This window comes from Panthera leo, chromosome A2, assembly GCF_018350215.1.
Source record: "Panthera leo isolate Ple1 chromosome A2, P.leo_Ple1_pat1.1, whole genome shotgun sequence".
Taxonomy (NCBI): Eukaryota; Metazoa; Chordata; class Mammalia; order Carnivora; family Felidae; genus Panthera; species Panthera leo.
Genome location: NC_056680.1, coordinates 106358269 through 106385460, shown reverse-complemented (window position 1 = coordinate 106385460; position 27192 = coordinate 106358269). Strand labels below are relative to the sequence as shown.

General features: G+C 35.7%; 1 protein-coding gene across 13 annotated transcripts in view; it reads left to right on the top strand.

The window, feature by feature from the left end:
• The window catches only part of DGKB (diacylglycerol kinase beta), a 715307-nt gene that overhangs the window by 302998 nt on the left and 385117 nt on the right, over nt 1-27192 (top strand). For all 13 annotated transcript variants that reach the window (XM_042919264.1, XM_042919230.1, XM_042919249.1 and 10 more), the window contains one exon: nt 90-250. In XM_042919264.1, coding sequence (XP_042775198.1) covers nt 90-250 — 161 coding nt within the window. The remainder of the gene's footprint in view (nt 1-89; nt 251-27192) is intronic.

Here is a 27192-nt window from a genome sequence, read left to right as displayed (position 1 = left end):
TATCCACATGCACACACTCAGACACACATAAATACAGCTTTTGTTATTTGGTTATTTTTTTTTTCTCAAGATAATTTTTGTTTCATTAGGTTATGAAGGTGAGAATCTGATGAAAATCCTAAAAGACATTGAAAACAGCACAGAAATCATGTTGGACAGGTGGAAGTTTGAAGTCATACCTAATGACAAAGATGAGAAGGGAGACCCAGTGCCTTACAGTATCATCAATAATTACTTTTCCATTGGCGTGGTAAGATTTTGCGTTAAATGTTCTTTTTTACCAGTCTGGAATAATCACTGTGTATAAACTCTTACACCGTGAAGATTTACTGATTATAAATAATTTATTTTATCTCTGTGTCAGCAAAACACCTCTTTTAATGGGCTATAATAAAACTTACGAATTTATTCAAAGTCAAAGAATCAGCAATAGATAAATTTTTCATGTGTTAAACAAAGGAAAGAAACTTTTTGTTTTCCCCAGTTGATTTGACTATTTGGGTTACTAAAATAAAGGGTAGAATGGTTTGTAAGATAGTTATGTTTTTGAATATAGACTGAAGCTCCACAGTTAAAATGTGAAGATGATGCATCAAATTTTATCTTACTTTGAGATATGTATCAAAATATTATAACCTATTAGGTTTTTACGCTTAGGTCTGAAGTCTAAGAAAAATGCTACTATCATTCTCAAGTGGTTAAAACGTCAAAAGGCTAACTTTTTACTTAATTTCTTGAAAAATCTTAGATGGAAAGTAAAATATCATTGTAATTCTAATCCCTAAGGAATTAATATTTTTAATAGTGATTTTATACACACATATATGTTACTTGGTAATTATTAATTCTTAAGATATATTATGTACATTACATTTCATTTAACATACACTGTTTAATATTAATCTCATGTCATGCTACATACTGTCTCATGTGCCTGCACACACACACACACACACACACACACACACACACACACACACAAGCACCCACACACACTGCTCTCGTAGATTATAGAATTCATTGATTGAATCCGTGAATTTAGGAAGTTAAGCTACCTGAGCAAGGTTCCTTTAGCGATATTTTTTCTGAGTGTCTATTTATTTATCTGTACTCTCATTGTTACAAATAATGTCGTTATACATTTAAAGAGCCTCAAACAATGGTACATAATGAAAGGTAAATATACAATCATTAATAATACTATTACACTATTATTATTTGCAACAAAAGTGTAATGCATTTGATCCAAAAAGTCCTACTTATATTTGATATGAAGTATGCATAATAATGTTTTTAACAGTTTTATGGGCATGTAACTTACACACAACCTAATTCACACATTTTAAGTGAACTATGATTTTACTAAATTCATCCAATTTTACAAGATTTTCATTACCTAAACAAGAAGCTTCATGCCCATTTGTAGTCAATTCTGGCTTCTTCCCCTAACTCTAAACAACTAATTTTTCTGTATATAGATATTTCATATAAAAGAAATCGTACAATATGTAGTCCTTTGCATCTGGCTTGTTTCACTTCACATAATATCTTTGAAGTTCACCCATATGAACTGCATGAATACTGTATTCCATTTTATTGCTGAGTAGTATCCCATTGTGTGGGCATGCCACATATTGTTTAGTCATTCACCAGTTGAGTGGCATTTAGATTGTTTTGATTCTTTGGATGTTATGAATAATGCCATTCTCTTGAGTTCCTTAAGTGTATTTTTTGTTTGTTTTGGTTAATGTAGTTTTTAACTCCAGAATTTCCATTTGTTTCTCCTTTTATAATTTCTCCATTTCTAATTGGTATTTTTTATTTGAAGAGTCATTGTTGTTATGCTTTCCTTTATTCTTTAAATATAGTTTACTTTAGTTCCTTTGACATGTTTAAAATAGCTGTTGTGAAGTCATTTTCTGCTAAGTTCAACATCTGGTGCTCATCAGAGAATTTAATAACATCTTGACCACATCCAAGACTATTTTTCCCAAAACATGTGCCACATTTTGCTCTTCCTCTGCATGTCTTCTAATTTTTTGCTGGTAACTGGATATTATATACAATTTATTGTAGTAAGTTTGGATTTGGATCTGCTCACAGTGGTTATAGTTCCTGTGTTTGTTTAGTGACTTGCCCACACTTACCATGCGGAGCATTTCTCTCCTGTGGTGTATGGTGTATGGCTGCTGATGACTCAGTTTTGTTTTGTTTTCTCTTTTTAATTCTTGTGTTTATTTTAATCGTGGCTTCCTGGAGATCACCTCTGTGTCAGCATGATTGATCAGAGTTTGTGCTCAGTAAGTTTGTGGCAATAAATCTTCACCCCTTTGCCATTGGATCTGTGTGTTCGCTGAGGAACAAACATACACTTCAGGCAATTTTTAATCCTACTTCAGCTTTTAATATCTGCCATCCCTACTTCTGTCTCTTTTGCCCATGCATAAAAATTCTCACTAGTCAAGGATGTATAGTCAACTAGGGCTCTTTTTGGTCTTTCCTGAACATGTTTGCAGCCTTGCACGTGCATACAGCCTTTCAGACAGCCAATCAAGGCCCATTATGGCTATCTCATTCCTCAGGTCTCCTGTTGAATTTCCTGTTAGCTGGCTCCTTAGTTGTTTGCCTTAATCAGTTTTGCAAACTCAAGCCAGCTGGGACACTGGCCTTCCTTACCCACTTGCTACTGAGATTACTCTTGTTTTAGATAACTCTTTGGGTCATGGAGTTTTTCTATCTTCCACTCCAAATCCAATCAGTTCCCCTGCCAGTAAAGTTGCTTGCTTTCATGGCTTGCTCACACTTTAGAAGTAGAACACTGATGGAGCTGGAGGATAAGGGAGTATTCCAAAGCTGAATCATGACCGATTGCCACTGCTCTTATCTGAGCTTAAGTAGTTTTTCTTGGATAAACACTTCTCAGTTTTTATATGCTTTTGGTCAGTTTCCAGTGGCCCTCAAAAGCATATAATTTTTTTCCCACCACAGGAGACACTTGGCAATGTTTGCACACACATTTGATTGTCATGAATGAGAGGGGATGGCTATTGGCAGCTAGTGGGTAGAGGCTAGGAATGCTGCTAAGCACTCCCAGTGCACAAAACAAGCCCCCAGACACACAAGAAAGAATTACATAGCTCAAAATGTCAGTAGTGCTGAGGTTGAGAAACCCTGGTATCCAGAAACAGACATATTAAATACAAAACTCAAGGTGCTGGGAAAGGAGAAATAGCTAAAACCCAAAGAAATGAGAAAGGAAACTAATAAAAATAAGATGGGAAATATAGCAAAGATTAACAACAACAGGAAAAAAATATATATATAGAATGCTGGCACAACAAAATACTGGATAATTGAAAAGAATTAATCAGTTCTATTGCAAAATTGATTTTATAAAATTACAGTGGAGAGAATTACAAATAAACAATGTAGAATTAAAAAGACCAGAAAAACAAACAAATAAAAAAAAACCCATAAACACAAAATGTAATATCCCAATTGAAAATATATTAGAACTAAATATGGGAGAGTAGCAAAGTTGCCAAACTGAAAACCAACTTAAATATTCAAAGTATAAGCTATCTGCGTGGCTTAGTCGGTTGAGCATCCAACTGTTGATTTTGGCTCAGGTCATGATCCCAGGGTTGTAGGTTGTAGGCCTATGCCAGGCCCCCTGCTGAGTGGAGCCTGTTTAAGATATTCTCTCTCTCTCTCTCTCTCTCTCTCTCTCTTCCCTCTCTCTCACTGTCTCTCACTCTCTCTCTCTTTCTCTCCTCCTGCCCCTCTCCCCCACTCATGTTTGTTTTTTCTCTCTCTCTAATATATATATTCACTAATACTCCATTATATCAGTGATAATCAATGAATTTACAAAAACAGCAGTAAAAAACAGAAAACATCTAATAATTAATAAAGTATATACAAGACCTATGTATAGAAAATGTTAAAACTCTCTACAAAGACATGAGGGATCAGAACAGAGACATTTTGGGGCGCCTGGGTGGCTCAGTCGGTTAAGCGTTTGACTTCGGCTCAGGTCACGATCTCGCAGTCCGTGAGTTCGAGTCCCGCGTCGGGCTCTGGGCTGATGGCTCAGAGCCTGGAGCCTGCTTCCGATTCTGTGTCTCCCTCTCTCTCTGACCCTCCCCCGTTCATGCTCTGTCTCACTCTGTCTCAAAAATAAATAAAAAAAACTTAAAAAAAAAAAAGAACAGAGACATTTCCTATTCTTAGATGAGATAGCTTAATATAATATGCAAATTAATTTATACATTTATCTGTAACTAATGAAGATTAGCGCTGGATTTATGACAAATTCGAAAAACCTATTTTAAACTATATATCCCAAAGTAAGTCAATTTCAATACAAAGAAAAGATGGAGAACTGTTTGACCAAATTAGACATACTGCAAGTGGCCTGGAAATGATAATAGAATGGTGCTGTGAAATGAAAAGATGGATGAATCAGAGAGGTAGAGGGACATATAATGACACTCAGTATAGACATGGCACAAAGACTCATTGGCGAAATGACAGATTGTATAGTTCAGATTGCAAATCACTTAATGTTCAAAAATTAGCTTCCTAAGGAAAGAAAATTTTGTTAGAAGTCTACCTCACATTACATAGGTAATTGCTAGATGTATTTAAGTACTAAATTTGAAATGCCAAGTTTAGTACCTAATAAAAGAATATATCAAATATATTTGTGATTTTGAAGTAGAACAGAACTAACTAAACAAGGTGGATTTTGAGTGAGGTCACTTTAGAAGGGTCTTTGTCCGTTTGACTTGGAGCCTCTTTCAGTGAGTAAAACATGGGAAGGTGGGGTAGGAAGAAAGGAGAAAATCCCTCCCTGAAATATTTGCTTCTGCCCCAGCAAGCCAAAGGCTCAACACTCAGGATCGGAATCAGAGCAATCAGAGTTCAAGCTTTGGCTGTCCCTCAGCAAGGCCACCTTCTACTTAGCAATTTGTATTCTCCTGTCTCAGTGGATCCAAAAAACAATAAAATGAAATGAATGATCTATCTCAAGCTATTCCTGAATATATAAGAAGCAGACCAGTTGGAATATTGAAAGGATGGGGGGGTGGATTTCAGCTTTTTTTTTTTTTATTTTTTTATTTTTTTATTTTTTTTATTTTATTTTTTTTTTTTAATTTTTTTTTTTTTTTAACGTTTATTTATTTTGGGGACAGAGAGAGACAGAGCATGAACAGGGGAGGGGCAGAGAGAGAGGGAGACACAGAATCAGAAGCAGGCTCCAGGCTCTGAGCCGTCAGCCCAGAGCCCAATGCGGGGCTCGAACTCACGGACCGCGAGATCGTGACCTGAGCTGAAGTCAGATGCTTAACTGACTGAGCCACCCAGGCGCCCCTCAGCTTTTTGATATCACCAGCATGGGACACATGAAGATGGCATACAATTTGTACTGGAAACTATCTCTTAGAACTTTATACCTCCTAGTTACAAGGAGATCTCAAAGTTTGACTGTATTATCAGTAGAGTTTTCAGGATTTCACGTATTGCCCTTCATTGGCTGGCCATAAGCGTTTTATACTTTATGTAGAACTTGCTTCAAACTTTTAGAAAAACCTGTGATGGTCAGAAACATATAAATATCATCTTCATATGCACTGTGGAATACCCCTTGTATTAGTCAGAGTGGGTTGAGTACTGGCACAAACAACCCCAGAATAACAGTGGTCTGACAACAACTAAGAATTAGTTCTTCCCTTGGGGTGCCTGGGTGGCTCAGTTGGTTAGGTGTCCAACTTCGGCTTAGGTCAGGATCTCACGGTTTGTGGGTTTGAGCCCCGCATCGGGCTCTGTGCCGACAGCTCAGAGTCTGGAGCCTGCTTTGGATCCTGTGCCTCTCTCTCTGCTCCTCCCCCACTCATGCTCTGTCTCTCTCTGTCTCTCAAAGATAAACATTTAAAAAAAAAAAAAAAAAAAGAATGAGTTCCGTCACCTAGCAGACAGCATGGGTTAACATTTGGAGAGAGGTTCTAGTCCACTTGGTCACTCAGTGGCCCAGGCTCAAGAAAATAGAGGACTTTTGAAAGAAGGGCTTTTATGGGCCAGGCTTGGAAAATGTTTCACTCAAAACCACTGTCCCTATCTGAATCATTTGCTGCACCTAATTTTAAGGAAGCTGCAGAAGGAAATCTTTCTGTGCAGGAAGAAAAGGGAAATGGGTAAATAACCAGCCCATTTCTGCTAATTCCTTCTGCGTAATGCTTTTCAGTTTTAGCCAGAACAACTGGAAATAATCCCGAAATCATAATTAACTCTAAAAATAGATATTGTTGTCCAGTGGTGGTCCTTCAATAAAAGCATAATTATATAGCACTTACTGTGTGCCAGATACTGTTTGAGGAATGGCAGTGAACAAGATAGAAGGAATCTATGTGATCACTAAGCGTACATTATAGTAAGGCGAGAGAATTGTCATGAAAAGCTGAACAATCACATTAGAGGCACAGATATATAAATTAATGAAAAACAACTGGTATGTGTCACCTTTCACTCTTACTTTACACTTGAAAATAACTATAGATAATCTCGATAATCGCAGGAAGAAAACTTTCCATACCACCAGATTCACATATGCCATTAATTTTGTCCTCATAGTTGATTCTTCATCCATTTGTTTAATAAACAAACAAAACTAAGTCCCCCTTATTTTTGGCCAGGCCTTACTGTTCTAGGAACGAGTTAAACAGATCAAGTCATTATCAGAGCTTAGAGTTTAATGGTAGAATCATTAAAAAACAAATCCACAAGTACAAAATTTTTTGGAAATTGTTATAAATTCAATGAACAGAAACTAAAGTTATCATGAGCTAGAATAAGGAATTTTAGATCTGATGGTCAGGGAAAGACTAGAAAAGAAGATGTATTTAAGCAAAGATCTGAGGAGTACAAAAATGGACTGGTCACTAAAGAGATGGACAGAGCAGGGCAAACAGGTGTAACTCTATGTAAAGAAATTGAGGTAAGAAAACATTTGATGTGTTCCAGTCCATGAGCTTGGAACATAGAGAAGGTGGAGACATATGGCAAAAAAAAAAAAAAAAAAAAAAGGCTGTTGCCATGTTGCCACTTCCATATCTTGAAGAATCTTGGAAGCCAGGTGTGGTGTTTGCCTTTCAAGAGGGGCCATGAAATGATTGAATGCTTATAATCAGGAAGTTAAGTAGTCCAATATGTGCAACAGGAGTGCTTCTGCCAGGAGTGACAGCTACATATTAACCGAAAGATGAAGTGTCATAAAAATGATACACAGAATTTTGAATATTTTAACCTAACTTATAAATACAATAGAATTGGTCAATCTTCCCTTATAGGTCCATCTAATACCATTTGTTCGAATGTGGATCTGAGGTTCTACAAAGTCAGTCTTGCGTAAATCACATTCCATAATAAACCATCTAATGATTTCCATTTGCAGTTTCTGTTAAGTGGACTAAAAACTCAGAAGACACTTAGGATGCAATCTGAGTATAAAACCCTCCTAGATTTTTACAATCCTTAAATCTTCTATAATGATTTTCCTTATAGGTAATTCTATAGCAAAAAAGATATAATTCTATAGCAGTTTCAGCATTGCATTTATATCAGATCTTCGTTTCGATATAAAACAAAAAATTTTGTCTGTAATCATATTTTTATTTTATATAGTATGAAATTAAATTAGTAATTATAATAAAAACTAAAATTGGTATAAACAGTGTTGGAAACAACAAAAATGATTCTTGGTAAGTGTAAAGCTCATAATGTGGCAATACAAACGAGCAGGTTTACTAAAAAGTAGTGGCTGATCAGCGCTGGAGGTGAATTACCGGACTGCTTCAGTCTCCGCAGTAGGAGGGATGTTGGCAAGCTGCTGGTGGGAGCACGGATGGGATGAGCATGACCCCTGTGGGTTTCTGAGCAGGCAGGACCACTCCCAGATCACTGCTAAGGGTCTTGAGCAGGCAGGACCACTCCCAGATCACTGCTAAGGGTCTTGAGCAGGCAGGACCACTCCCAGATCACTGGAACCAGATAACAGCGCTGCTTTCAAATCCACAGACTGCACTTGAAGAAGCATTCAACTCCAACTCCCTACTCACTGGCTTCAGTCAGCTCAGTTAGGGAGTCTGAAACTGTCCCAGAGCTTTTCTGTAGATGCACCTCTTCCCCATATCTTGGGACGGGGACATGGGGGGAGGGGTAAATTTTTAAGAATGGATGATTTCTCTCGATCCTCAAAGCCTGGGTGGGTGTTGAGAGGCTCCTGTGTGTTTTCTCCAGAGCAGTGCTCGGGAAAGCTGAAGTTTCCTGGCCTGCCTGCAATCCTGCAGAGTTGACCCGGCAGTCTGCACATGCTCAGAAGCAGGCGGCCAAGCTTGCCCTCCCACTCACAAGGGTGCTCCGGGGCGGGGCGCGCTCTGGGGCCTGTTCTCGGTCGGGGACGTGGGGGTAGTCTAGGCAGGGCGGGTGGCCGTGGGGCAGTGGGGTTTTAACAAGGTGCTGTGGGCAGGCCTGATGCAGTTCGTGGTTTGAAGGTTCCATCATCCTCTGTTGAGTTCGAAACCTTTTTGGCCGTGAGTCCTCGCGTCTGCTGCCTGCTCCCAGCCTCTCCTTACCACTCAGCTGTGCTGATGCCCTCAGTATTCTGGGTGAGGCAAAAAAAAAAAAAAAAAAAAAAAAAAAAAAAAAAGGTTCTGTCCGGCAGTGTGCAGCAAAGTAGCAAAGTTTAGGAAGATGCGCACTCAACAACACTCAGGGTCTTCCGTGAGAGAAATCTCTCAGCTGAGGGTCATTGCCTTTGTCAGTGAGCTGCGCCACCTTGGGAAGGGGCGTCGCAGGTGAAGTGAGAGTGTTCTTGCCCTCCACCTTGCATCTGTTGTCGGATCTTTTGCTCCAGTGGTGTGCCAGAGCTTCGCTGGACCCTCTGACTCCCACAAAGGTAATGTGATCTGTGAGTGGTCACTTTTATGGCTCTTTGAGGGGGATTATAGCCGAAAACTCTTATTCTGCCATCTTGGTGATGTTCCTCTCCAAGAATATATATATATATATATATAATATATAATATATTATATATATTATACATATGTGTATATATGTATATATACATTAACAGAAATTAAATATGCAGCATAATTAGTTTAAGGCTATAACTACAGCTATGGAAAATATTTAATTACAAAAGTATGTGGTTTGCATGTTTATGTCATTAAACTTTATCATATGGAAGAAACGGAATATTTTGCATTCTAAAATAAGTAGCTGAAATTTGCTTAAGAGGAGGGAGTAGTAAATCTAAGCCAGTAGTTCTCAAATTTAAGTATATATTATAATCACCTGAAGGGCATGTTGAACTCCAGTTTGATGATCCTTATATCCTTTCTCTTTCATTAGGTCTGAGATGGGGCACCCAAATTTATGGTTGTAATAAGTTTCCAGGTGATTCCAGTATGGCTTTTCTAGGATCATGCTTTGAGAACCACTGCTCTAAGCATATAACAAAGATGAAAAAATAGCATGTAGTGAGAAAACCAGTTTGGTAGTTATGGTGTCATGTAAGATGGTCTTTCACAGCACAAATAATTCTTATATATTAGAAGTTATTTCAGAATATAGATTAAAATGGAATGTTTTCCCATTCATTTTGCATAGCTTGCAAATGTCAATATCATTACCTCATGAACGACCCCAAAAAGAAAATACACATAGGAATATAAATGCTACAGTTTCAAACAATATAATTAGCAAATAAATTTAAGTATTATATTTAAGGACTAAAATCTGTTGACCAGGTAAAGTTTTAAGAAAGCCATAGTGGTAAATATTAGTGTAATGATTAAAACAAACAAACAAACAAACAAACAGGTTTGGGCACCTGGGTGTCTCAGTCCCTTAAGGCTCTGACTTTGGCTCAGGCCATTACCTGAGCCCCACATGGGGCTCTCTGCTGTCCATGCAGAACCCATTTCAGATCTTCTGACTCTCTCTCTCTCTCTCTCTCTCTCTCTGTCTCTGTCTCTCTGTCCCTTCCCTGCTCAAGCTCTCTCTAGTTCAAAAATAAACAAACATTAAAAAGAAAAAAAAAAAGGTTTGCCATTTTTCAAAATTAAAAACTATTGAAAATATGTAAAACCTTTTCTACAAATGCATAGTTAATATCATATTAATAATGGCATATTAAAAGCATTCAAAATATTAGGAAGAATACAGGGATTTTTCTATCACTACTTAATACTTTTAGAAAAGTAAGGTAATATAATGGTAACAAATTTAAGTAAGTCATAAATATTGAAAATTTCAGTAAGAGACAACATTATTTGAAAGTTATATCATGACCTGTAGTAAATTTTGCATAAGCTAAACAGTAAATGAATATAAGGTGCCAAATACTAGATAAATGTATAAAAAATGACCATCTAGCTTTCCTTTATGAAATTACCAGTTAATATATTAATATATATAATTTAATTAACAGTATCAGAAAACGATAAAATACCAAAGTTTACATTTAATACGAAAGATACCCAGGGGCACCTGGGTGGCTCAGTCGGTTAAGCATCTGACTTCAGCTCAGGTCATGATCTCAAAGTTTGGAGTTCCAGCCCCGCGTCGAGCTCTGTGCTGACAGCTCAGAGCGTGGAGACCACTCGGATTCTGTGTCTCCCTCTTTCTCTGTTCCTCCCCTTCTTAAGCTCTCTCTTTCTCTCAAAAATAAATAAATATTAAAAAAAATTTTAAATATGAGAAAGATATCCAGCCTATATGGAGAAAACTAATTTTATACAAAGTTATGAAATAGGAACTTAATAATAAGTCATTTCATGTTCCTACATGGGACTATTTAATATTATTAAGAAATCAAGTGTCCTCAAATTATTTTATACCTTTAGTCTATTGCTACTGAGAATTCTTATAAGATCTAGTAGTTATTTTGATAAATGGTAATTTATAATTGGAAATATTCTCTTTTATAATTTTTAAAAATAATGTCCTATAATGGTCAATTTCCTTGCTATGTAGAAAATACTACTAAGTTACTGTAACTAAAATATGGTAGCACAAAAACAGATGAATAGAATGGAATATAAAATTAGACCAAAATAATTACATTACTCCATTGCAGGGGATTTAATATTTGTTTAGTGTTGAATTTTCAGATAATTGGGTAAGATTGAAATGCATAGTAAATTAAGTTACAGAATTGGTTACTAATTTGAATGAAAATAAATTTATATTCCCATTCAGATCCTTGTGAAATATACATCAAATAGATTTAAAATGCAAATTGATGTAATAGATTAAAAATATATTAGAAGAAAATATGCAAGTATATTGCTTAGGATAGGAGAAACCTGTCTCAGGCAAACAGGAAACTTAGAGTCCGTCAAGTGAAAGGAAATTACAATTACTTTTCATAACCTTTTATTAAAAAAAATGTTAAGGGGCGCCTGGGTGGCTCAGTTGGTTAAGCATCTGACTTTGGTTCATGTCATGATCTCACAGTTCGTGGGTTTGAGCCTCACGTTTGTCTCTGTGCTAACAGCATGTTCAGATCAGAGCCTGGAGCCTGCTTCAGATTCTGTGTCTCCTTCTCTCTCTACCCTTCCCCTGTTCGTGCTGTCTCTCTTGGTCTCTCAAAAACAGGTAAATGTTAAAATAAATTTTTTTTTAATGTTAAAGTTCATTAACAGTTAAAAGTCAAAAATAATTTCAGCACAAGTAATAAATGTGGGGTTAATAAAAATAGTAATTCTTAATAAAAATAAGCATCTAATAGGAAAATGGACTAAGACTATAAGAATTATAATCAATAACCAGATGAAAAGATTCCAAATACTGTTAGTTTACAAGGAAATGCAGCATTATGCAGTAGATATCATATTTTGTCTTTCAGACTATTCAAATTCACCAAGATTGATAATATCTGTCTAAGGTCAGTAAGTATGCACAAAAATAAGGACATTTGTAATTGTGTGATCTTTAAATTTAAATAGTCTTTTGGAGAATAATTTGATTTCATTTGTTAAAATTTTAAATGTGAATAACTTTTGGGATGTCTGGGTGGCTCAGTTAAGCTCAGATCATGATCTCACGGTTTCATGAGTTCAAGCTCCACATCTGGCTCTGCACTGGCAGCCAGAAGCTGGCTTGAGATTCTCTCTCTCCCTCTGTCTCTGCACCTCACCACTCTCACTGTCTCTGTCTCTCTCAAAATAAACGCTCTTAAAAAAATTTTTAATGTGAATAACTTTTGGCCCATCAATCCCATTTCTTAGAATCCATTTTACAGAAATAAATAATAGAGAAGCCTAAGCTGCATTGGTTATGTTTAATGGCATAAAATTGTGAACAGCCTACAAGTCTATCAGTTTTTAAGTGATACACAACAGGAAAAGAGGTCCCAAAATTATAATGTTCAATCGCAAAAGCAAATTGCCCATAAATAAGCACTGTTTCTTCTATTATTTTGTGAATGGGGATAATATAGAAACTTTCTTAAGAAGCTCTTAAAGCAACATGTAGCACTGGTGCGTAATAAATATTGGGAATGATGATGGTGATAAAATATGAATGGTTTTATATAGCTCTAGGTCTAAGAACTTATGAAAGAGTATATATATGTTCACAATATTAACCTCTGGAGTGTGGAGGTATGGAAAGGGAAATGAAACTTTATCTTCTTAATATAATTCAAAAATATTGTGGAACAATGGGTAATCTTTAAAATTTCACAGGATTATTCAAATGTATTTAAATGTTTTTAAACATACCACCATGATACTTAAATTCACATTCAAATAGTCACTTTTAACCTGCTTCATAGCCCTGCCTTTTAAAGAATTTAATAGTGTTGGAGATTTGATGTGGTTTGATTTGGTTAGATCACATTTTAAGTAGTTAGACTTTACTAAACTTTAGTTCCTGTTCTGTTGATCTCTTTTACTTTTGTACATTCTCATGTCTTTTCCTTTCATTAATTTGTGCAGTGATTTAATTTTGTTTATATGAGCAGCTATTATGTTCTGGACACAATTCTAAACATTGGATGATATAATGGAAATCAGTATAGGACACTAGGACAGGCAAAACTTTAGTTCTCATTTAGTTGCCGTTTTCATAGGGAGTGAGACAAAAATGTGTGAATTTTCAATAGTGGTAAGTGTTATGAAGGAAAAGATGCAGATACTATGATGGAAAGTGACTTAGTATCTTTATTTCACTGCTGAATGGGAAATACTTTTCCTTTTGGACTACATTATTTCGTGCACTTTGCAGAATGAAGTCATCTGTATGGAGTTCCCTGTACCAGACCATGACAAATTCTTTTATTTCATATGTTGTTCTTTGCTTCTTTTTTTTTATTGAGGTATAATTGACCTATGGCTTTATATTAGTTTCAGATGTACAACTAAGTGATTCATATTTGTATACATTGGGAAATGATCACCACAATAAGTCTGGTTAACAACTGTACCATAAATATAGATTATTTTTTTCTTTTTCTTGTGAGGTGGACTTTTAAAATCTACTTTCTTAGCAACATTTATTTAAAAAAAAAATTTTAACGTTTATTTATTTTTGAGACAGAGAGAGACAGAGCATGAACGGGGGAGAGGCAGAGAGAGAGGGAGACACAGAACCGGAAGCAAGCTCCAGGCTCTGAGCCATCGGCCCAGAGCCCAACGCGGGGCTCAAACTCACGGAATGTGAGATCGTGACCTGAGCTGAAGTCAGACGCTTAACTGACTGAGCCACCCAGGCGCCCCTCTTAGCAACATTTAAATGTACAATACATTATTATTAATTGGTAGTCACCATGCTGTACACTATATCACCACTACTGTTTTATAGCTGGAAGTTTATATTTTTTGAACCCCTTCACCCATTTGTCTCCCCCAACAACCACCAATCTATTCTATTTATGAGCTTGTTTTTTGTTTGTTTGTTTGTTTGTTTTGGGTTTTTTTGTTTTGTTTTTTTTAGTTTCCAGATAAAAGTGAGATCATGTGGTATTTTTCTCTTTTCGATTTATTTCACATAGCGTAATGCCATCACAGTCCATCTATATTGTTGCAAATGGCAAGATTCCAGCCTTTTTTTATTGCCGAATAGTATGTTATATATGCGCTACAAGTTCTTTATCCATTCGTCCACTGATGCTCTCTTAGGTTGTTTCCATATCTTGGCTATTGTAAATAATGCTGCAGTGAACATGGGGGTGCTATATATGTCTTTTTGAATTAGCATTTTTTTTTCCCTTTGCTTCTTACAGTTCCATTTTCTCTTTGGCTGTCTCCCCTTTGAGGATTAGGCCTTATACATCCCAAGGACCTCAAGGCCCTTAGATTTAGCCTTAAGACAATGGCTCATTAATTTTATTTTCCAGCTTTCTGATTTTGTTGATAGCTATGATTTTCTCAGTTCATTACAACACTGACCCTGACTTCTCATGCTTTTGTCCTTTTGGCTTTGGGCTGGAGTGTGAATTTATACATAAAATGCGGATGGGAAACTCACACATCTGGGGAAAATAGAATCCATACTCCATGACTGCTCCCTGTTCAAAAATACTCACTTTTCCCAACAGCACAGAAAGCAAGAGAGATTATCTATTCAATATGCAAGGGGTGTAGTTCAAATTAATGGCAGATGCCACACACACACACACACACACACCCCACACACACAGTTTTAAGTCCTTTTGTGCATTAATTTTTTGCTGCCTTGTGATGTTATTGTTCACCCAAGCAACACGAAGTTTTAAAGTAAGGAGAGTATTACATGCAGCATCCAGGAGAGGAGTGTTAGTACTCAAAAGTATTCCAAATGAAAGATCCAGTTCAACAGATCAGCAAAATATTCCTTTGATGAGCCTATTACTAGGATTTGTAAACCGTTTTGTTTAATAAACATATCTTAACCTCTGACGGTGTATGCTTTACTTATGTTAATATAAAAAATCTAAAATGCTGAGTTATCATTTAATGCCCTAGTGCTGCTTAGTATTTTAGTCTCAACGGAGTTTATTCATTAGTTCATTCCACAAATACTGACAAACTGCCCGCTCTAACTCTTGGGGTAAGCATTATAGTGGATACAAAGATGAATATTGTGCCAGAAAAGAGGTGTTAATTCCAGTGTATTGGAGGCAGAATATTAGACATATGTATCTTTGCTTGAATGTGTCTAGAAGAAATAAAAAAATTCAGAGAATTTTTCTCTTTAAACGGTTAGCATATCTATCTTGTTATTGTAAAATTAAGTTATAATATTAAGTTACTGTAAGCAGTATGATACTTTATTGTAAAAATTTATTTAGCCCTACAGAAATATAAAGGAATTTTAGGGCATATGTGAACATCAGTGTATCATAAACCAAAACACAAATGTCTGAATTATTTTTCAATTTAGTTTGTGCAGGAAAAAATTGAAGACTCATTTTGAGGCAGATTGCAGTAGCAATAATAGTATGACTTAGTGTTTCAACCATAATAAATGTTAAAATAATGAAAGATTTAAGTAAATCCATTTCTTACTAAGTGTAACAGTGATCATTTTTGCAACTGAGAATATGCGTAATTATGCATAATTAAAACCTATGAATTATCTTCCTCACCCCCTAGGTCTCTGAGGTTGAATCTGAAAAGTCCATGGATTATATCCATGGAAATGCTTCCACCAACATAAATTATATTTGGCTTGCTGACATAGATAGATATTCTGCCACAGAATAGTGCTCATGTAAGACCATCTTAGCCCAATTCTGTTTTCCCGCCATGGAGTATTGATTTTGTAGCAGCTGTTAATCATCCCAGTAAGTTCCAATTTGGACACTCTTCAACACAGAAGTCAGCACTGTGAGCAGAAACAAGCAAGGCAATAAGAATTTCAAAGGCTTCTGGAAGGGTCCTCCAGTTTTTGTAGAACACATCCAGAAACAAATTAGTATCGCACACTGTGTAAGAAGCGAAAGCCAATATGAAAATGAAAACCTTATCCATGTTAGTACGCCTGAAATTGGAAATGGGTCTATACTTGCTGTGGAATTACTTTCCGAGTCTTGAAGAAATCTGACAAAGACAAGTGGACTTTTAGTGCACCATATATATCACCACCCAAATGTTCTATCAAATAGATATTTGCATGGTTATGATTTAATATCCTTCAGCCTCACTCAGTCACTAAGAGCCTCTTATTCCGCCAGTGTAGGAAAAATATGACTGCTTAATTCTCATAACCATAAATTTCAAGTTAGTGGAATAGTAACCAGTCAGAATTCCTTTAGCCATAAGCCATTTCTTACATTATATATTTTCCTATGCCTTTACTGAAAATACAAAGGAAATATCTTAACTGTAGAAATTTGGTTATGATCACAGACTGTATAGGAACGTAGAGTTCTTTGGTCTTGATATCAATAAAATTGGGTCTGAACATGATCAAAATCTGTTTTTATAAGTTTTATTTTCTTTGATTTGACCACTTCATCTACCTTTTTATTACAAGCATTATATAATTTTAAAGGTACCACCTTTTAATTTGTTTTGGCCAATTCTATTGGTCTAAAGATAATCCCATTGTCATGCAGGCAACAATAATTGTTAGGTGATTCCTTAATGAGGAACATGGATTCTATTTTTGAGAAATTGGCAAGGTAATCAAATGAAGACTATCATTCTCATTATAGAAAGATATTGTTTTGAAATGCATTTTTCCCATTTTATGACAAGAAGAAATTTAGAATGACATTAATGCTGTACTGGTGTAGAATGTTCTTCCTGTAAAGTCAACTTCATAGTTTTCTTGGAAGATGCTGCCTCCAAGGACATTTGTTTCTGAAGTAGGTTATTTATCCCAAGAAAGATATACATTGTTTGACTGAATGGTCAACCACAAAAAGATCAATAATCTCAAGTACTTGATAGTTTTATCTTAAAATACTTTATTTTACATACAAAATTTGAATGCAAGTTTAATTCCAACCATTTTCTTACAATTACATAGTATTTTCTCTTTTATTGGCCAAGCCACATTAAACTCTTTAGTAAATTATTTTTGGAAAAATGAGTAACTTAGAGTACCTGGGTGGCTTAGTCATGTTAGCCTTCACCTCTTGATTTCCGCTCAGATCATGATCTCAGAGTCATGGGATCCAGCTCCACTTTGGGCTGTGTGCTCAGCAGGGAGCCTGGTCAAGATGCTTTCTCTCTTTCCACCCATCTCCCCCACTTACGCACACTCTGTAAAATAAAAAAATAATAAAAAATTAAAAAATTAAAACAAGAGAAATGAGTAACTTATTCTATACTGAATGATAAATAAATTATTCGTTAAGCATCAAACAGAAAATATTGGTATTTTTTTCCAAGCAGCTCCATCAGTTAAAAACCAATAGTGGATCCTATGATTTGATTTTACCCCATGAACTAAAAACCCTGAACTAAAATATTGAATCAGAGGCTGAAAACAAGATTGTTGTTCATATTTTATTAATAAATTTGCAAAAATTTTTTCTTAAGCAACTGATTGTTATATTTTTCAGTTATTTTTTTCACCATGTAAATTTTTCTTAAATGCTGAGACTTCTTACTTTGGAGTTATTTTTCCTGCATTTTTTTTATCACTTAAAAGTTTACAGTGGGTTTTCATTATTGACAAGAATGCCAGATTTTTGAAGATGGTATAATGCAATGTTTAATTTAAAATAGTAAAATAAAATACAAAATTTTAACAGACTATTTTAAAATAAATATATAAAATACTTGGGGAAAGAAGAAAATGGAAAACCCATTAATTTTTTAAAAATAAATCTTTATTCCTATATAATTTCTGAGTATAAAACAATTTTTTTAATGTTTATTTATTTTTGAGACAGAGAGAGACAAAGCATGAACGAGGAAGGGTCAGAGAGAGAGGGAGACACAGAATCTGAAGTAGGCTCCAGGCTCTGAGCTGTCAGCACAGAGCCTGACGCAGGGCACGAACTCACAGACTGTGAGATCATGACCTGAGCCGAAGTTGGCTGCCCAACCAAATGAGCCACCTAGGCGCCCCTAAAACAATTATTTTTAGTTGCCACTACCTCATCACCCTTTGCTGAACCGTGAGTGGCTCTGCTGTCTCTTTACTCTCTCACATACCACTTTGCTAAAACTTCTCTGCCTTGTCACTCCTGACCTTCAAATTTTTCCTTCCAATAGTACTGTCTTTGTCAAGATTTTGCTGCACATAACCTTGAATCATTTTCTATTTCCTCAGTTTCTTTTCTTCTTTGGGCTTCCTCACCTCCATACCCTCTCGAGTCCTAAAATTCTCTGACCACCTTGCTGGATATATGTCACCTTCATGTGCTTTTCTAACTTCATCTGTCTTTTCATTGTTGATGGTCACCAGGATTATTGTTCTGTGCTGCTCTTTTCTCTTCCCATCTACCTGAGCTCTTTCATTTCTCCTCAGGGTTTCAGCCATTGTCTGTGCAGATGACAGTTTTCTCTGTGTCATCCATCTTAGATTTCCTGGAGTTACACAAATCTCCACAATGGTCAAAGAATGCTGATGATTCTATATCTGAACATCCTCCAAATGATTTCTCTCTTTACCCCCACGGCCACTTCCCTCCCCCGCCACCCCCAAGCTCATAAGTAGCTCAGACCTCTTATTTTCACAATTTCAGTGTTCTCATTTGGTCTCTCTCTGATTGGTCAGATTGATTGCTGACCAATCTTTGCCCAGATAGCCTTGCCTTGGCCGGCCCACTATTTCATACAGAAGAATTTATATGCTTTACCATGTTCTGGCCCTTTTTAATCTCCATTTTGGAAACTGCCTTTACTTTCCAAAATACTTTTTCTTGATTCTCTTGCTTGCTCCTGTCATCAACTCCTGGATGAAACTGACCACTGTCACCTTCCCCTCCTCTAATTTGCCTCAAATATATCTGCCCTTTCCATCAGGTTATAAGGCTAGGTGCTGTCTGTATTTGGGCAATTACCTCGGACTACTCTTCTCTAAAAAAAGAGTCTTTGCTAAGCTACCAGATTGGGTTTGCCACTCCTCTTTGGTAACTTGTGTTTCTTTTCACATATCTTTTTTTAATATTAATCACATTTCTACATTATTTTTTTATAGTAATCTGTTTGTAGTTTTTCCCCTAGTATCTGAGCTCTTTGAGATCAGGAATGTAAGTTTTCAAGTATGCCTACTCTTTGCATATTCATTTGCATATAGCAGTTCTCAGCAGATATTAAATGATCATTTATTATGAATAAATTTCCTACTCGATTCCAACCTACAGAAAGATTTATTTGGTTCTTTCTCTTGCTCATATTAAATTAACAACATTTTCATTGTCAGAGGAAAGCAAAATATAAAATCCCTATCATAATTCAAACATTCTTTAGGTATATAAAAGTAAGCATATTATTCTTTTGAATATTTCTAACAATTTTAGAAAATGGGAATATTAAAAAGCTACCTAATGTGCACAAATTGAATCATAATGTGCCATACATATTCTATACATACATTTCAAAGCATAGGATTTTCTTAAAAAAATGTTGTAAAAAATAGAAGAGGCCTTTGTCTGACTTGAATGATTTTAACAGAATTATTATTTTCTTAGAGTCATTGAATTTCTGGGACATGAACTTTCCTAATGTTCCATAGCTAATTTAATCTTACCTGGTTTTAGCTGTCATGTGCTTTTAATGAGTAAACTTACAAAATGTATCACAGCTAAGGAATTTTTTTTTTTACATTAAAAAAAGCACTACACTCTTGCTAAGAGCCATAATGCTGCAAGTGACAATGATAAATGAGAGTGTATTCCTGAAGATGTAATTAATCTGCAACAGGGTCAGAACAGCTCCTTAGGTAGATGAAACTAAATCAGCTGTGTAGTCTATAATTAACTTACAACCGTATTAGTCCAAGTGTAATATTATTCATTATATATGTAAGGTATTATTTTCTCCATATGAAAGTTGTAATTTGCTAAGTAATGATTAACAATTCATCTTAGTACTTTAGTCATATTATCATAATGTAATTGTCATATATTTTCATTTAATTCCATTTGCCATTTGTATTTGAGAAGCAGAAGTAAATTTGTATTCTTTACATGGTATGTACAGAAATGGATAATTTAAAGATAAAGTCTGATTTCTTGTGATCAGATTGGCACTTGATTTGGCAGGTTTATTGTGGATTCTCTGAGAATGTTGGAGGTGTATTTATTAAAAATTACTTCAAAGTAGAGGTATAACATTTGGTCTGCTTTGAGTACCTGTTAGTAAGAAAAATTCCAAGAAATAGATAAGGATCTATTGACCTTTCAAACCTCTGTCCATTTTTTCTCTTCCATTCTGATCATTCCGTATTGAGGACTGAGTCTGTAACAGGTTCAGGCATTCAGTGATTAGTTAACCAGGAAAGATCTTATTTTATGCAAAGTGTGGTGCTTTTCTAGACGTATCCAAGAACATTTTAGGGAAGAAGGAAAACAAATGAGACCCAGAACAAAAATAAAACATGTTTTGGTGAAAACCCCAGAACCCTGCTCCTGCTAATTTAAGCTGAAATTGGAGGATATGGACTCACTTAGCTGATCCAGTAGTGTTTCAGGCTTTAGGCTGGGATTAGAGGCTTGACAGCATTGTCAGTACCATACTACTTTTTCTTTCTTTTTGGTTCTGTTGATCATTGACTTCATTTCTAGCAGGGTCCAATTTGGATTCAATTTCTGGATTTAATTTCTCTCTCCATTTTTGGGTTTGGTTACCTCAGTCTCTTGTCATCAATAGAAAAACTACTTCCTGGGGTGCCTGGGTGGCTCAGTTGGTTGGGTGACTGACTTCAGCTCAGGTCATGATCTCACAGTTTGTGAGTTCGAGCCCCACATCGGGCTCTGTGCTGACAGCTCAGAGCCTGGAGCCTGTTTCGGATTCTGTGTCTCCCTCTCTCTCTGCCCCTCCCCTGCTCATGCTCTGTCTCTCTCTGTCTCTCAATAATAAACAAATGTTAAAAAAAAAAAAAAAAAGAAAAACTACTTCCTTAAACTCTGGATCCTTGGTACAAAGATATAATCTTATTCCATACTTCCAGCAGCAAACCCTAAAGAGATATTTGCTTGAAAATGTTTTGAACATGTACTCAGACTACATAATTTACAGGGCCCATTGCAAAGTGAAAATGAAGAATGTTTTGCTCAGAAGTTACTAAGAATTTCAAGAATGTAGCAGTAAAACATTAAACTAACTGAGAGACTCTCCTGAGTTGAGGGTGGGGCTCTCTTTGACTACATGATTCCTATGCCCCTGATGCCAACCCTGCATGGATTTGTTCCTGAAGTAATCACTGTGTTCTATTACACCACAAAAGAGAAGTGCTTATGGTGATGAGTTTATTTCTACTTGAGCCACAAAGAAGAAGTTACCTGTTGTAAGTCGAGATTTTATTATGAGAAGGGAGAGAAGGAGTACTTGATAGGCAAGCCAAAAAGATACCCACCAGAAGTCATTTAACGCCTTGGGAAGTCACTTAAGAAAAAACTGAAAGATTAATTTAAGTAAAATTTAATCCAAATAGTTGGGTCCCATATACATGCAAGTAACTTTTTGTTGGTGTTCTTTCTATGTACCATAATAAATGCTACTTACTGTAAAGAATCTTGTAATCTAGAAGAGAAGATTTAAAAACTTAGGAAAAAGCAATTTTAGACTTGCTAGTATTTTTACAGATACATTTACTAGATAAAAGGCAGAGTAACAAGTTAAATGAAAGTAATATGTGCATTTGCCCAAATAAGCTAGGTTATGCTGAGATGACAAACTCTGAAGATTTTAGGGCTTAAAAAATACCAAAAGTCTGTTTCTTAGTAATGTGCATTCATCACAGTCCAGAAGGGACTATATTCCAGGTGTGTTAATTTGGGGACTCAGGCTGATAGATCCATCCCCATCTTGAATATCATTCGCTATGGCAGGGGCATGCAGAAATGGTGAATTCAACCCTGGATTTAAAGGCTTTTACCCAAAGTTGACACAAATCACTTCTACTTACATTTTATTGCAAAGGAAGTCTGCAGCCACAGATGACTTCAAGGCAGCAGAAGAGTTTACTTTTTCCATGCATCCATTAGAAGAACCAGAATGTCAAATGAATATCAGAATGAACTCCCCTGGTTAGAAAAGTTTCAATTTAATCTCTGTCCCACACCCAGTACGCTCATGGCGCTGATCAAGGAAGTTACCCTCTAGTCCCAGTTACTCATATCTAGATTTTTCAAAGTTCAGACTCTGCCTTAATCATATTTGTCTGTTCTTCAGGAGGTAAGGAAAATAGTCTACCTTAGTTCTTCGTGTGGCCTCTTATGAGCTAAAGACCTAGAATTAAAAATAACAGTTTTCTGCCCTCGTTCTCACCTCATATGATGATGGGTTAGGAACACAATAACCAAAATACCTGCTCCCAGAAAGGAAAAGAATGGGAGTCATGCAGCTGACCTTGGTTGGTAACAGTTCTTACAGGCTGTTGAATGTATAACTGTGAGCTTTCCAGCTCTGGAAGGGTGTGATGGAAGCTAAAGGAGCCTTTTTTTTTTCCTGCTTTCTAGAGGCCCCATTGAACATTGTTCATAGTTCTTTTGCCCTAATCTTTATTACCTTCTTGGACCACATCTAATAGAGGCATTTTGTAATATGTCTTTTTTGAGAGAGATTTTTTTCAGTATATTTTCTGTTCATAGATTCTTGGGGCCTCAACAATCTATTGTTGGGCCATCACAAGTCTTGTAGACTCAGTCTGATTTAGGCCAAGCTTTGGAAGTATATTCTGACTACTTATTTGGGCTGTTAACTATTTGTTTCCAGTCAGCAGCATGGTTCAGTACCCACACCCACAATTCCTTTTAATTGAGGATATTTTAGTTATATAAACTTAAGCTGGAGACACTCTCTCGTAATCTTTTTTTTTACCCCTTGGGTCATCTTTTACCATTGAAAGAATATTCTGTGCCATGCATATTAGCCTAACTTTTCTCCAGTGCATCTTAATCTTTCAGAGGTTCTAACAGTGGAAATGACGGGCAGAAATTTAATCACATCCTTGTCTTGAGTCAGTTTAATGAATTGCTAGTTTTAAAAACAATTATGAATATTTTTTCTTTATTAAATCTGAGTTTTAATCTACTTTTGTTTCTCTAAAACTGTCCCAATTGTCTTGTTTATCGGACTAAGGAGAAGTATCTCCTTCCAGCTCTAGTAAATTCTCTCTGGTTTTAAAATTCCTGATTGCACACTCTTCAGTCCTTTTCTGTGCTCACCTCTTTCTTGGAATACCCTGCCCACTACCACTAATAGGAATGGCCACATGCTACTTACATTTTTTTTTTAAAAAACCTTTTCTCCTAGAGCCCGGGATATTTAAACACATGGTCTCCTTTTATTTCACCAAGGCAGAAGATGAATTACCACTTTCTTTCCAACTACCTCTGACAAGTTTCCTCACTGTTCTATTCTAGACCTAACTCCTAAGCCATTGTCATATATTTTATTTCTTCTTCCTCCTCCTCCTCCTCCTTCCTTTTAATCATGGTAACATCCTGCATTTTGTAACGATTTCTGCTGGAATGTAGTGACCGAAAACAGTTTAAATTTCAGTGAATTAAAGTTTATTTTCATTCATGCTATGTATCCAGCATGTGTTGCCAGAATTCTCTGATCCATATCATCCTCATTCATGGATCCATAATTGGATGTTGTCTCCACAACTTGGAAAGTTGATGTTGTCTTGGCAGCAGAAAAGATACATAGTGAATCACCCTCTGGCTCCTCAAGGCATCTGACTTTCAGTGACATGTATCACTTTGGTTCACTCTTTTTTATCCCCATAAAACAAGCTACAAAGCCACTCCTAAGCTAAAAGCATCCAGAAAGAGGAGAACTGAAATATGAAATGAAATTTTGACAACAGCCGTGATGGCTATCTTAGCATGCATGCACAGAGAGGAGTAGAAAAAGTAAATGCAATTTTAGAAAAATGTGACAAAAGATAAAACATTTAGCAATAGAGGAAAGTTGGAAAGGATGGTGATAGGAAGGATAAAATAGTTGTAGGTATAAAGGAAATGGGAGGTTTTCAAAAGCTGAATTAAAAAAATACATATTTTGGCATCGACATGAAGAAGCATCTGACAGTCGAAATACAAGTGGGAGTGAATGAGAGGGAAAATTGACATTTGGGAGCAAGCCTAGAAAGCAGAGAAAGAGAAAGAACTGACTTACAGAGGGGAGGGGGAAACCCAGCATGCTGGGACTAAAAGCAAAAATGGATTTCTATAAAAGAGAAAACACCACCACTAAGGAATTTAACACCTTGTTCTAGAAGAATATTCCTGTCAAAAAACATCATGTGAAGCTTTTATCGTTACTATTACTCATGTCCCAGTAGTTTTGATTAGCCATATTATAAATGTGCCTGATTTAATTTAGATATTCTTTCTTTGAAAAATCATCTGAATTGTTTTTCATTAGAGTCAAAAATTTGACTTGCATATTAGCAATGTGAGAGACCCATGGTAATAAAAGATGTTATTAACATTTTTTAGGCACAAAAAATAAGTGAATCTTCAAATATGTGTTAATGATTTTTAAATTCCTAAAATGAAGATTTTTCACTATTGAATGATTCTGAATTTTAGGTTTATTTGTTCTATATGTATATATCTTTTGATAAATGTCTTCAAGGTTGATTAAAATCACTGCTCTTCTACAGCACATTTGGAAATACGAAATCAGAGTTTTTTCGTCCATCTTTATTGAGAGATAATTGCCCTGTAGCACTGTATACATTTAAAATGTGCAGCATGTTAATTTGATACATTTATATATTGTAAAAGGATTATCATGATAGTGTTAGCTAACACGTGCACTGCATCATATAATTACCATTTGTTTTTTGTAGTGAGAAAATTTAAAATTTACTCTCCTAGCAATCTGTAAGTATACAATATTGTTAAATGTAATCACTATGCTATACATTACATCCCCAGAACTTACTCATCTTACAGCAGAAAACGTGTATTCTTTGACACATATGGCCCCTGGGCCCCGTTTCATCCACAGCCCCTGGTAACCATCCTTTTAGGCTCTGTTTCTAGGAGCTTGACTTTTTAGATAAATATAAGTTATGCAGTATTTGTCTTTCTTAGACTTGTTTCTCTTAGCATAATGCTCTCAAGGTCTATCAAGTTTTCATGAACAGCAGGCTGTTCATCTTTTTTTGTGGTTGAGTAATATTCCTGTGTGTGTGTGTGTGTGTGTGTGTGTGTGTGTGTACACATGTATATGTATACCACATTTTTATCCATTTATCCATAGATGGGCATTTGGATTATTTTCACATTCTAGCTATTGTTAATGATGCTGCCTTGAATGTGGACATGCAAATATGTCTTTGAGATCCTGTTTTCATTTCCTTTGGTTATACACCCCCCAAATGGGGTTGATGGACCATATAGTAGTTTTACTTGTAACTTCTTCAGGAACCTCCATATTGTTTTCCATAGTTACTGCACTGATTTATATTCCCACCAATTAAACATTTACAAATACAAAATCATGAAAAATTATATTGCGTAATTTTTATTTAATGAAATTAGTTGATTCTTATTCTCAGTGACTGTACCTAGTTCAGTAGTAAGGGATTACATATAGAGGTTTTTTTTTTCTTTCATTATTACAACCTTTACCATCTCAAGGCTTTCTTCTGGTGTACTGTTAAAATTTTCTAAATATATGGAATTTTCATATATTTGATGATTGCCTTAACAATTGTTAAGAATATATTTAATTATGTTAAGGTCATTTTAAATTTCAGAATTAATGACTGCATTATAGAGAAGTAAAAGCTATGGCCTTAAAGCCATGTAATACTTTTAATAATACATGAAAATGAAATTTTAATATGTTTATTTTTATCAAAATGAAATTATTTTTTTAAAATGTACCTGATACCCTACATTTTTAAATATTCCTTTTTGTCTTTGAAATTACTGAGATATAAGAGATTTCTGGAAAGGATTTATGAAGTTTCTTCTCTATCTTCTGAGCTAGTAAGTCTTGTTTGTTTGTTTTTTTTTAATTCATAGCTATAGCAGTGAGCTATTATTTACCAAACTTCTGCTTACTAGAATTACTTTGTACTAAATGCTCTACAATGTCGTTTCATTTAATAATCTCCATATCATTATGAAATGGTGGCTTCTATTTTTTTCCTCATTCCATTGATAAGAAAACCGAGGTTCATATGGGTAAAATTTCCCAAGCGTATGAAGCTAATAAGAGGGAGGGTAATATAAATATTCAGACTTTTTTTTATGTAGATCTTCTAACACTATTGTAATTAGTTATTGCTTTATAAACATATTCTTTTTATACACTGTAGCACTGACAAAATGGAAATCAGTTCATTATATATTTAGAAATTATTTTAATGTCTGACATTTTTAAGACAGAATAAAACATGACATAGACCAGAAATGTGTTCCAGCCCAAAGTGTGAAACTATGAAAATTAATCTTTATCTCAAAATCTTTAAATGGTCCTCCTGGACGTATCTACTTTTTTTTCCCCCAAAGCCATTACAGCAAAGTCAGCTAATACACAATTCTCTAGAGTCTCTGTAAACATATTTGGGGGTAGTATGGTTATAGATAGAGGGCATTTCTTTGTGCGCTAAACTTGCCTGAACGCCTCTCGCCAAGGTGGTAACAGAGCGGGCAGTCTTCTGGGCCTGGTTGAAGTCTCAGGAATATATTCCTATGGAGAATCATCCCCTCCAGAGGACCCTTGAATTTTATGATTGGACCACTGACAAGCAGAAGTGTTATATTTCAGTGTCTGAATCTTTTGCCTTTGCCAGGGAGAGGGAGCTATCCATTGGTTTAGGGGACAAGGCAAAGTAGTGAAATTTAAAACTTGTAAGGTTATACAGAAAATCTTCTTGAGGATCATTTCAGGGAGTGTAGGGATTAAATAGGAAAATAAAGTGTGGAAGAGTTTTCTGGATAAGAAGGATGATAACAAAGTTTTGAAGTAGAGAATCCAGTTAGTATAAGCCATATGTAGGGGAGAATGATCACTGTGACTGGACAGAGGTTCTTGCAGGGGAGAAGTA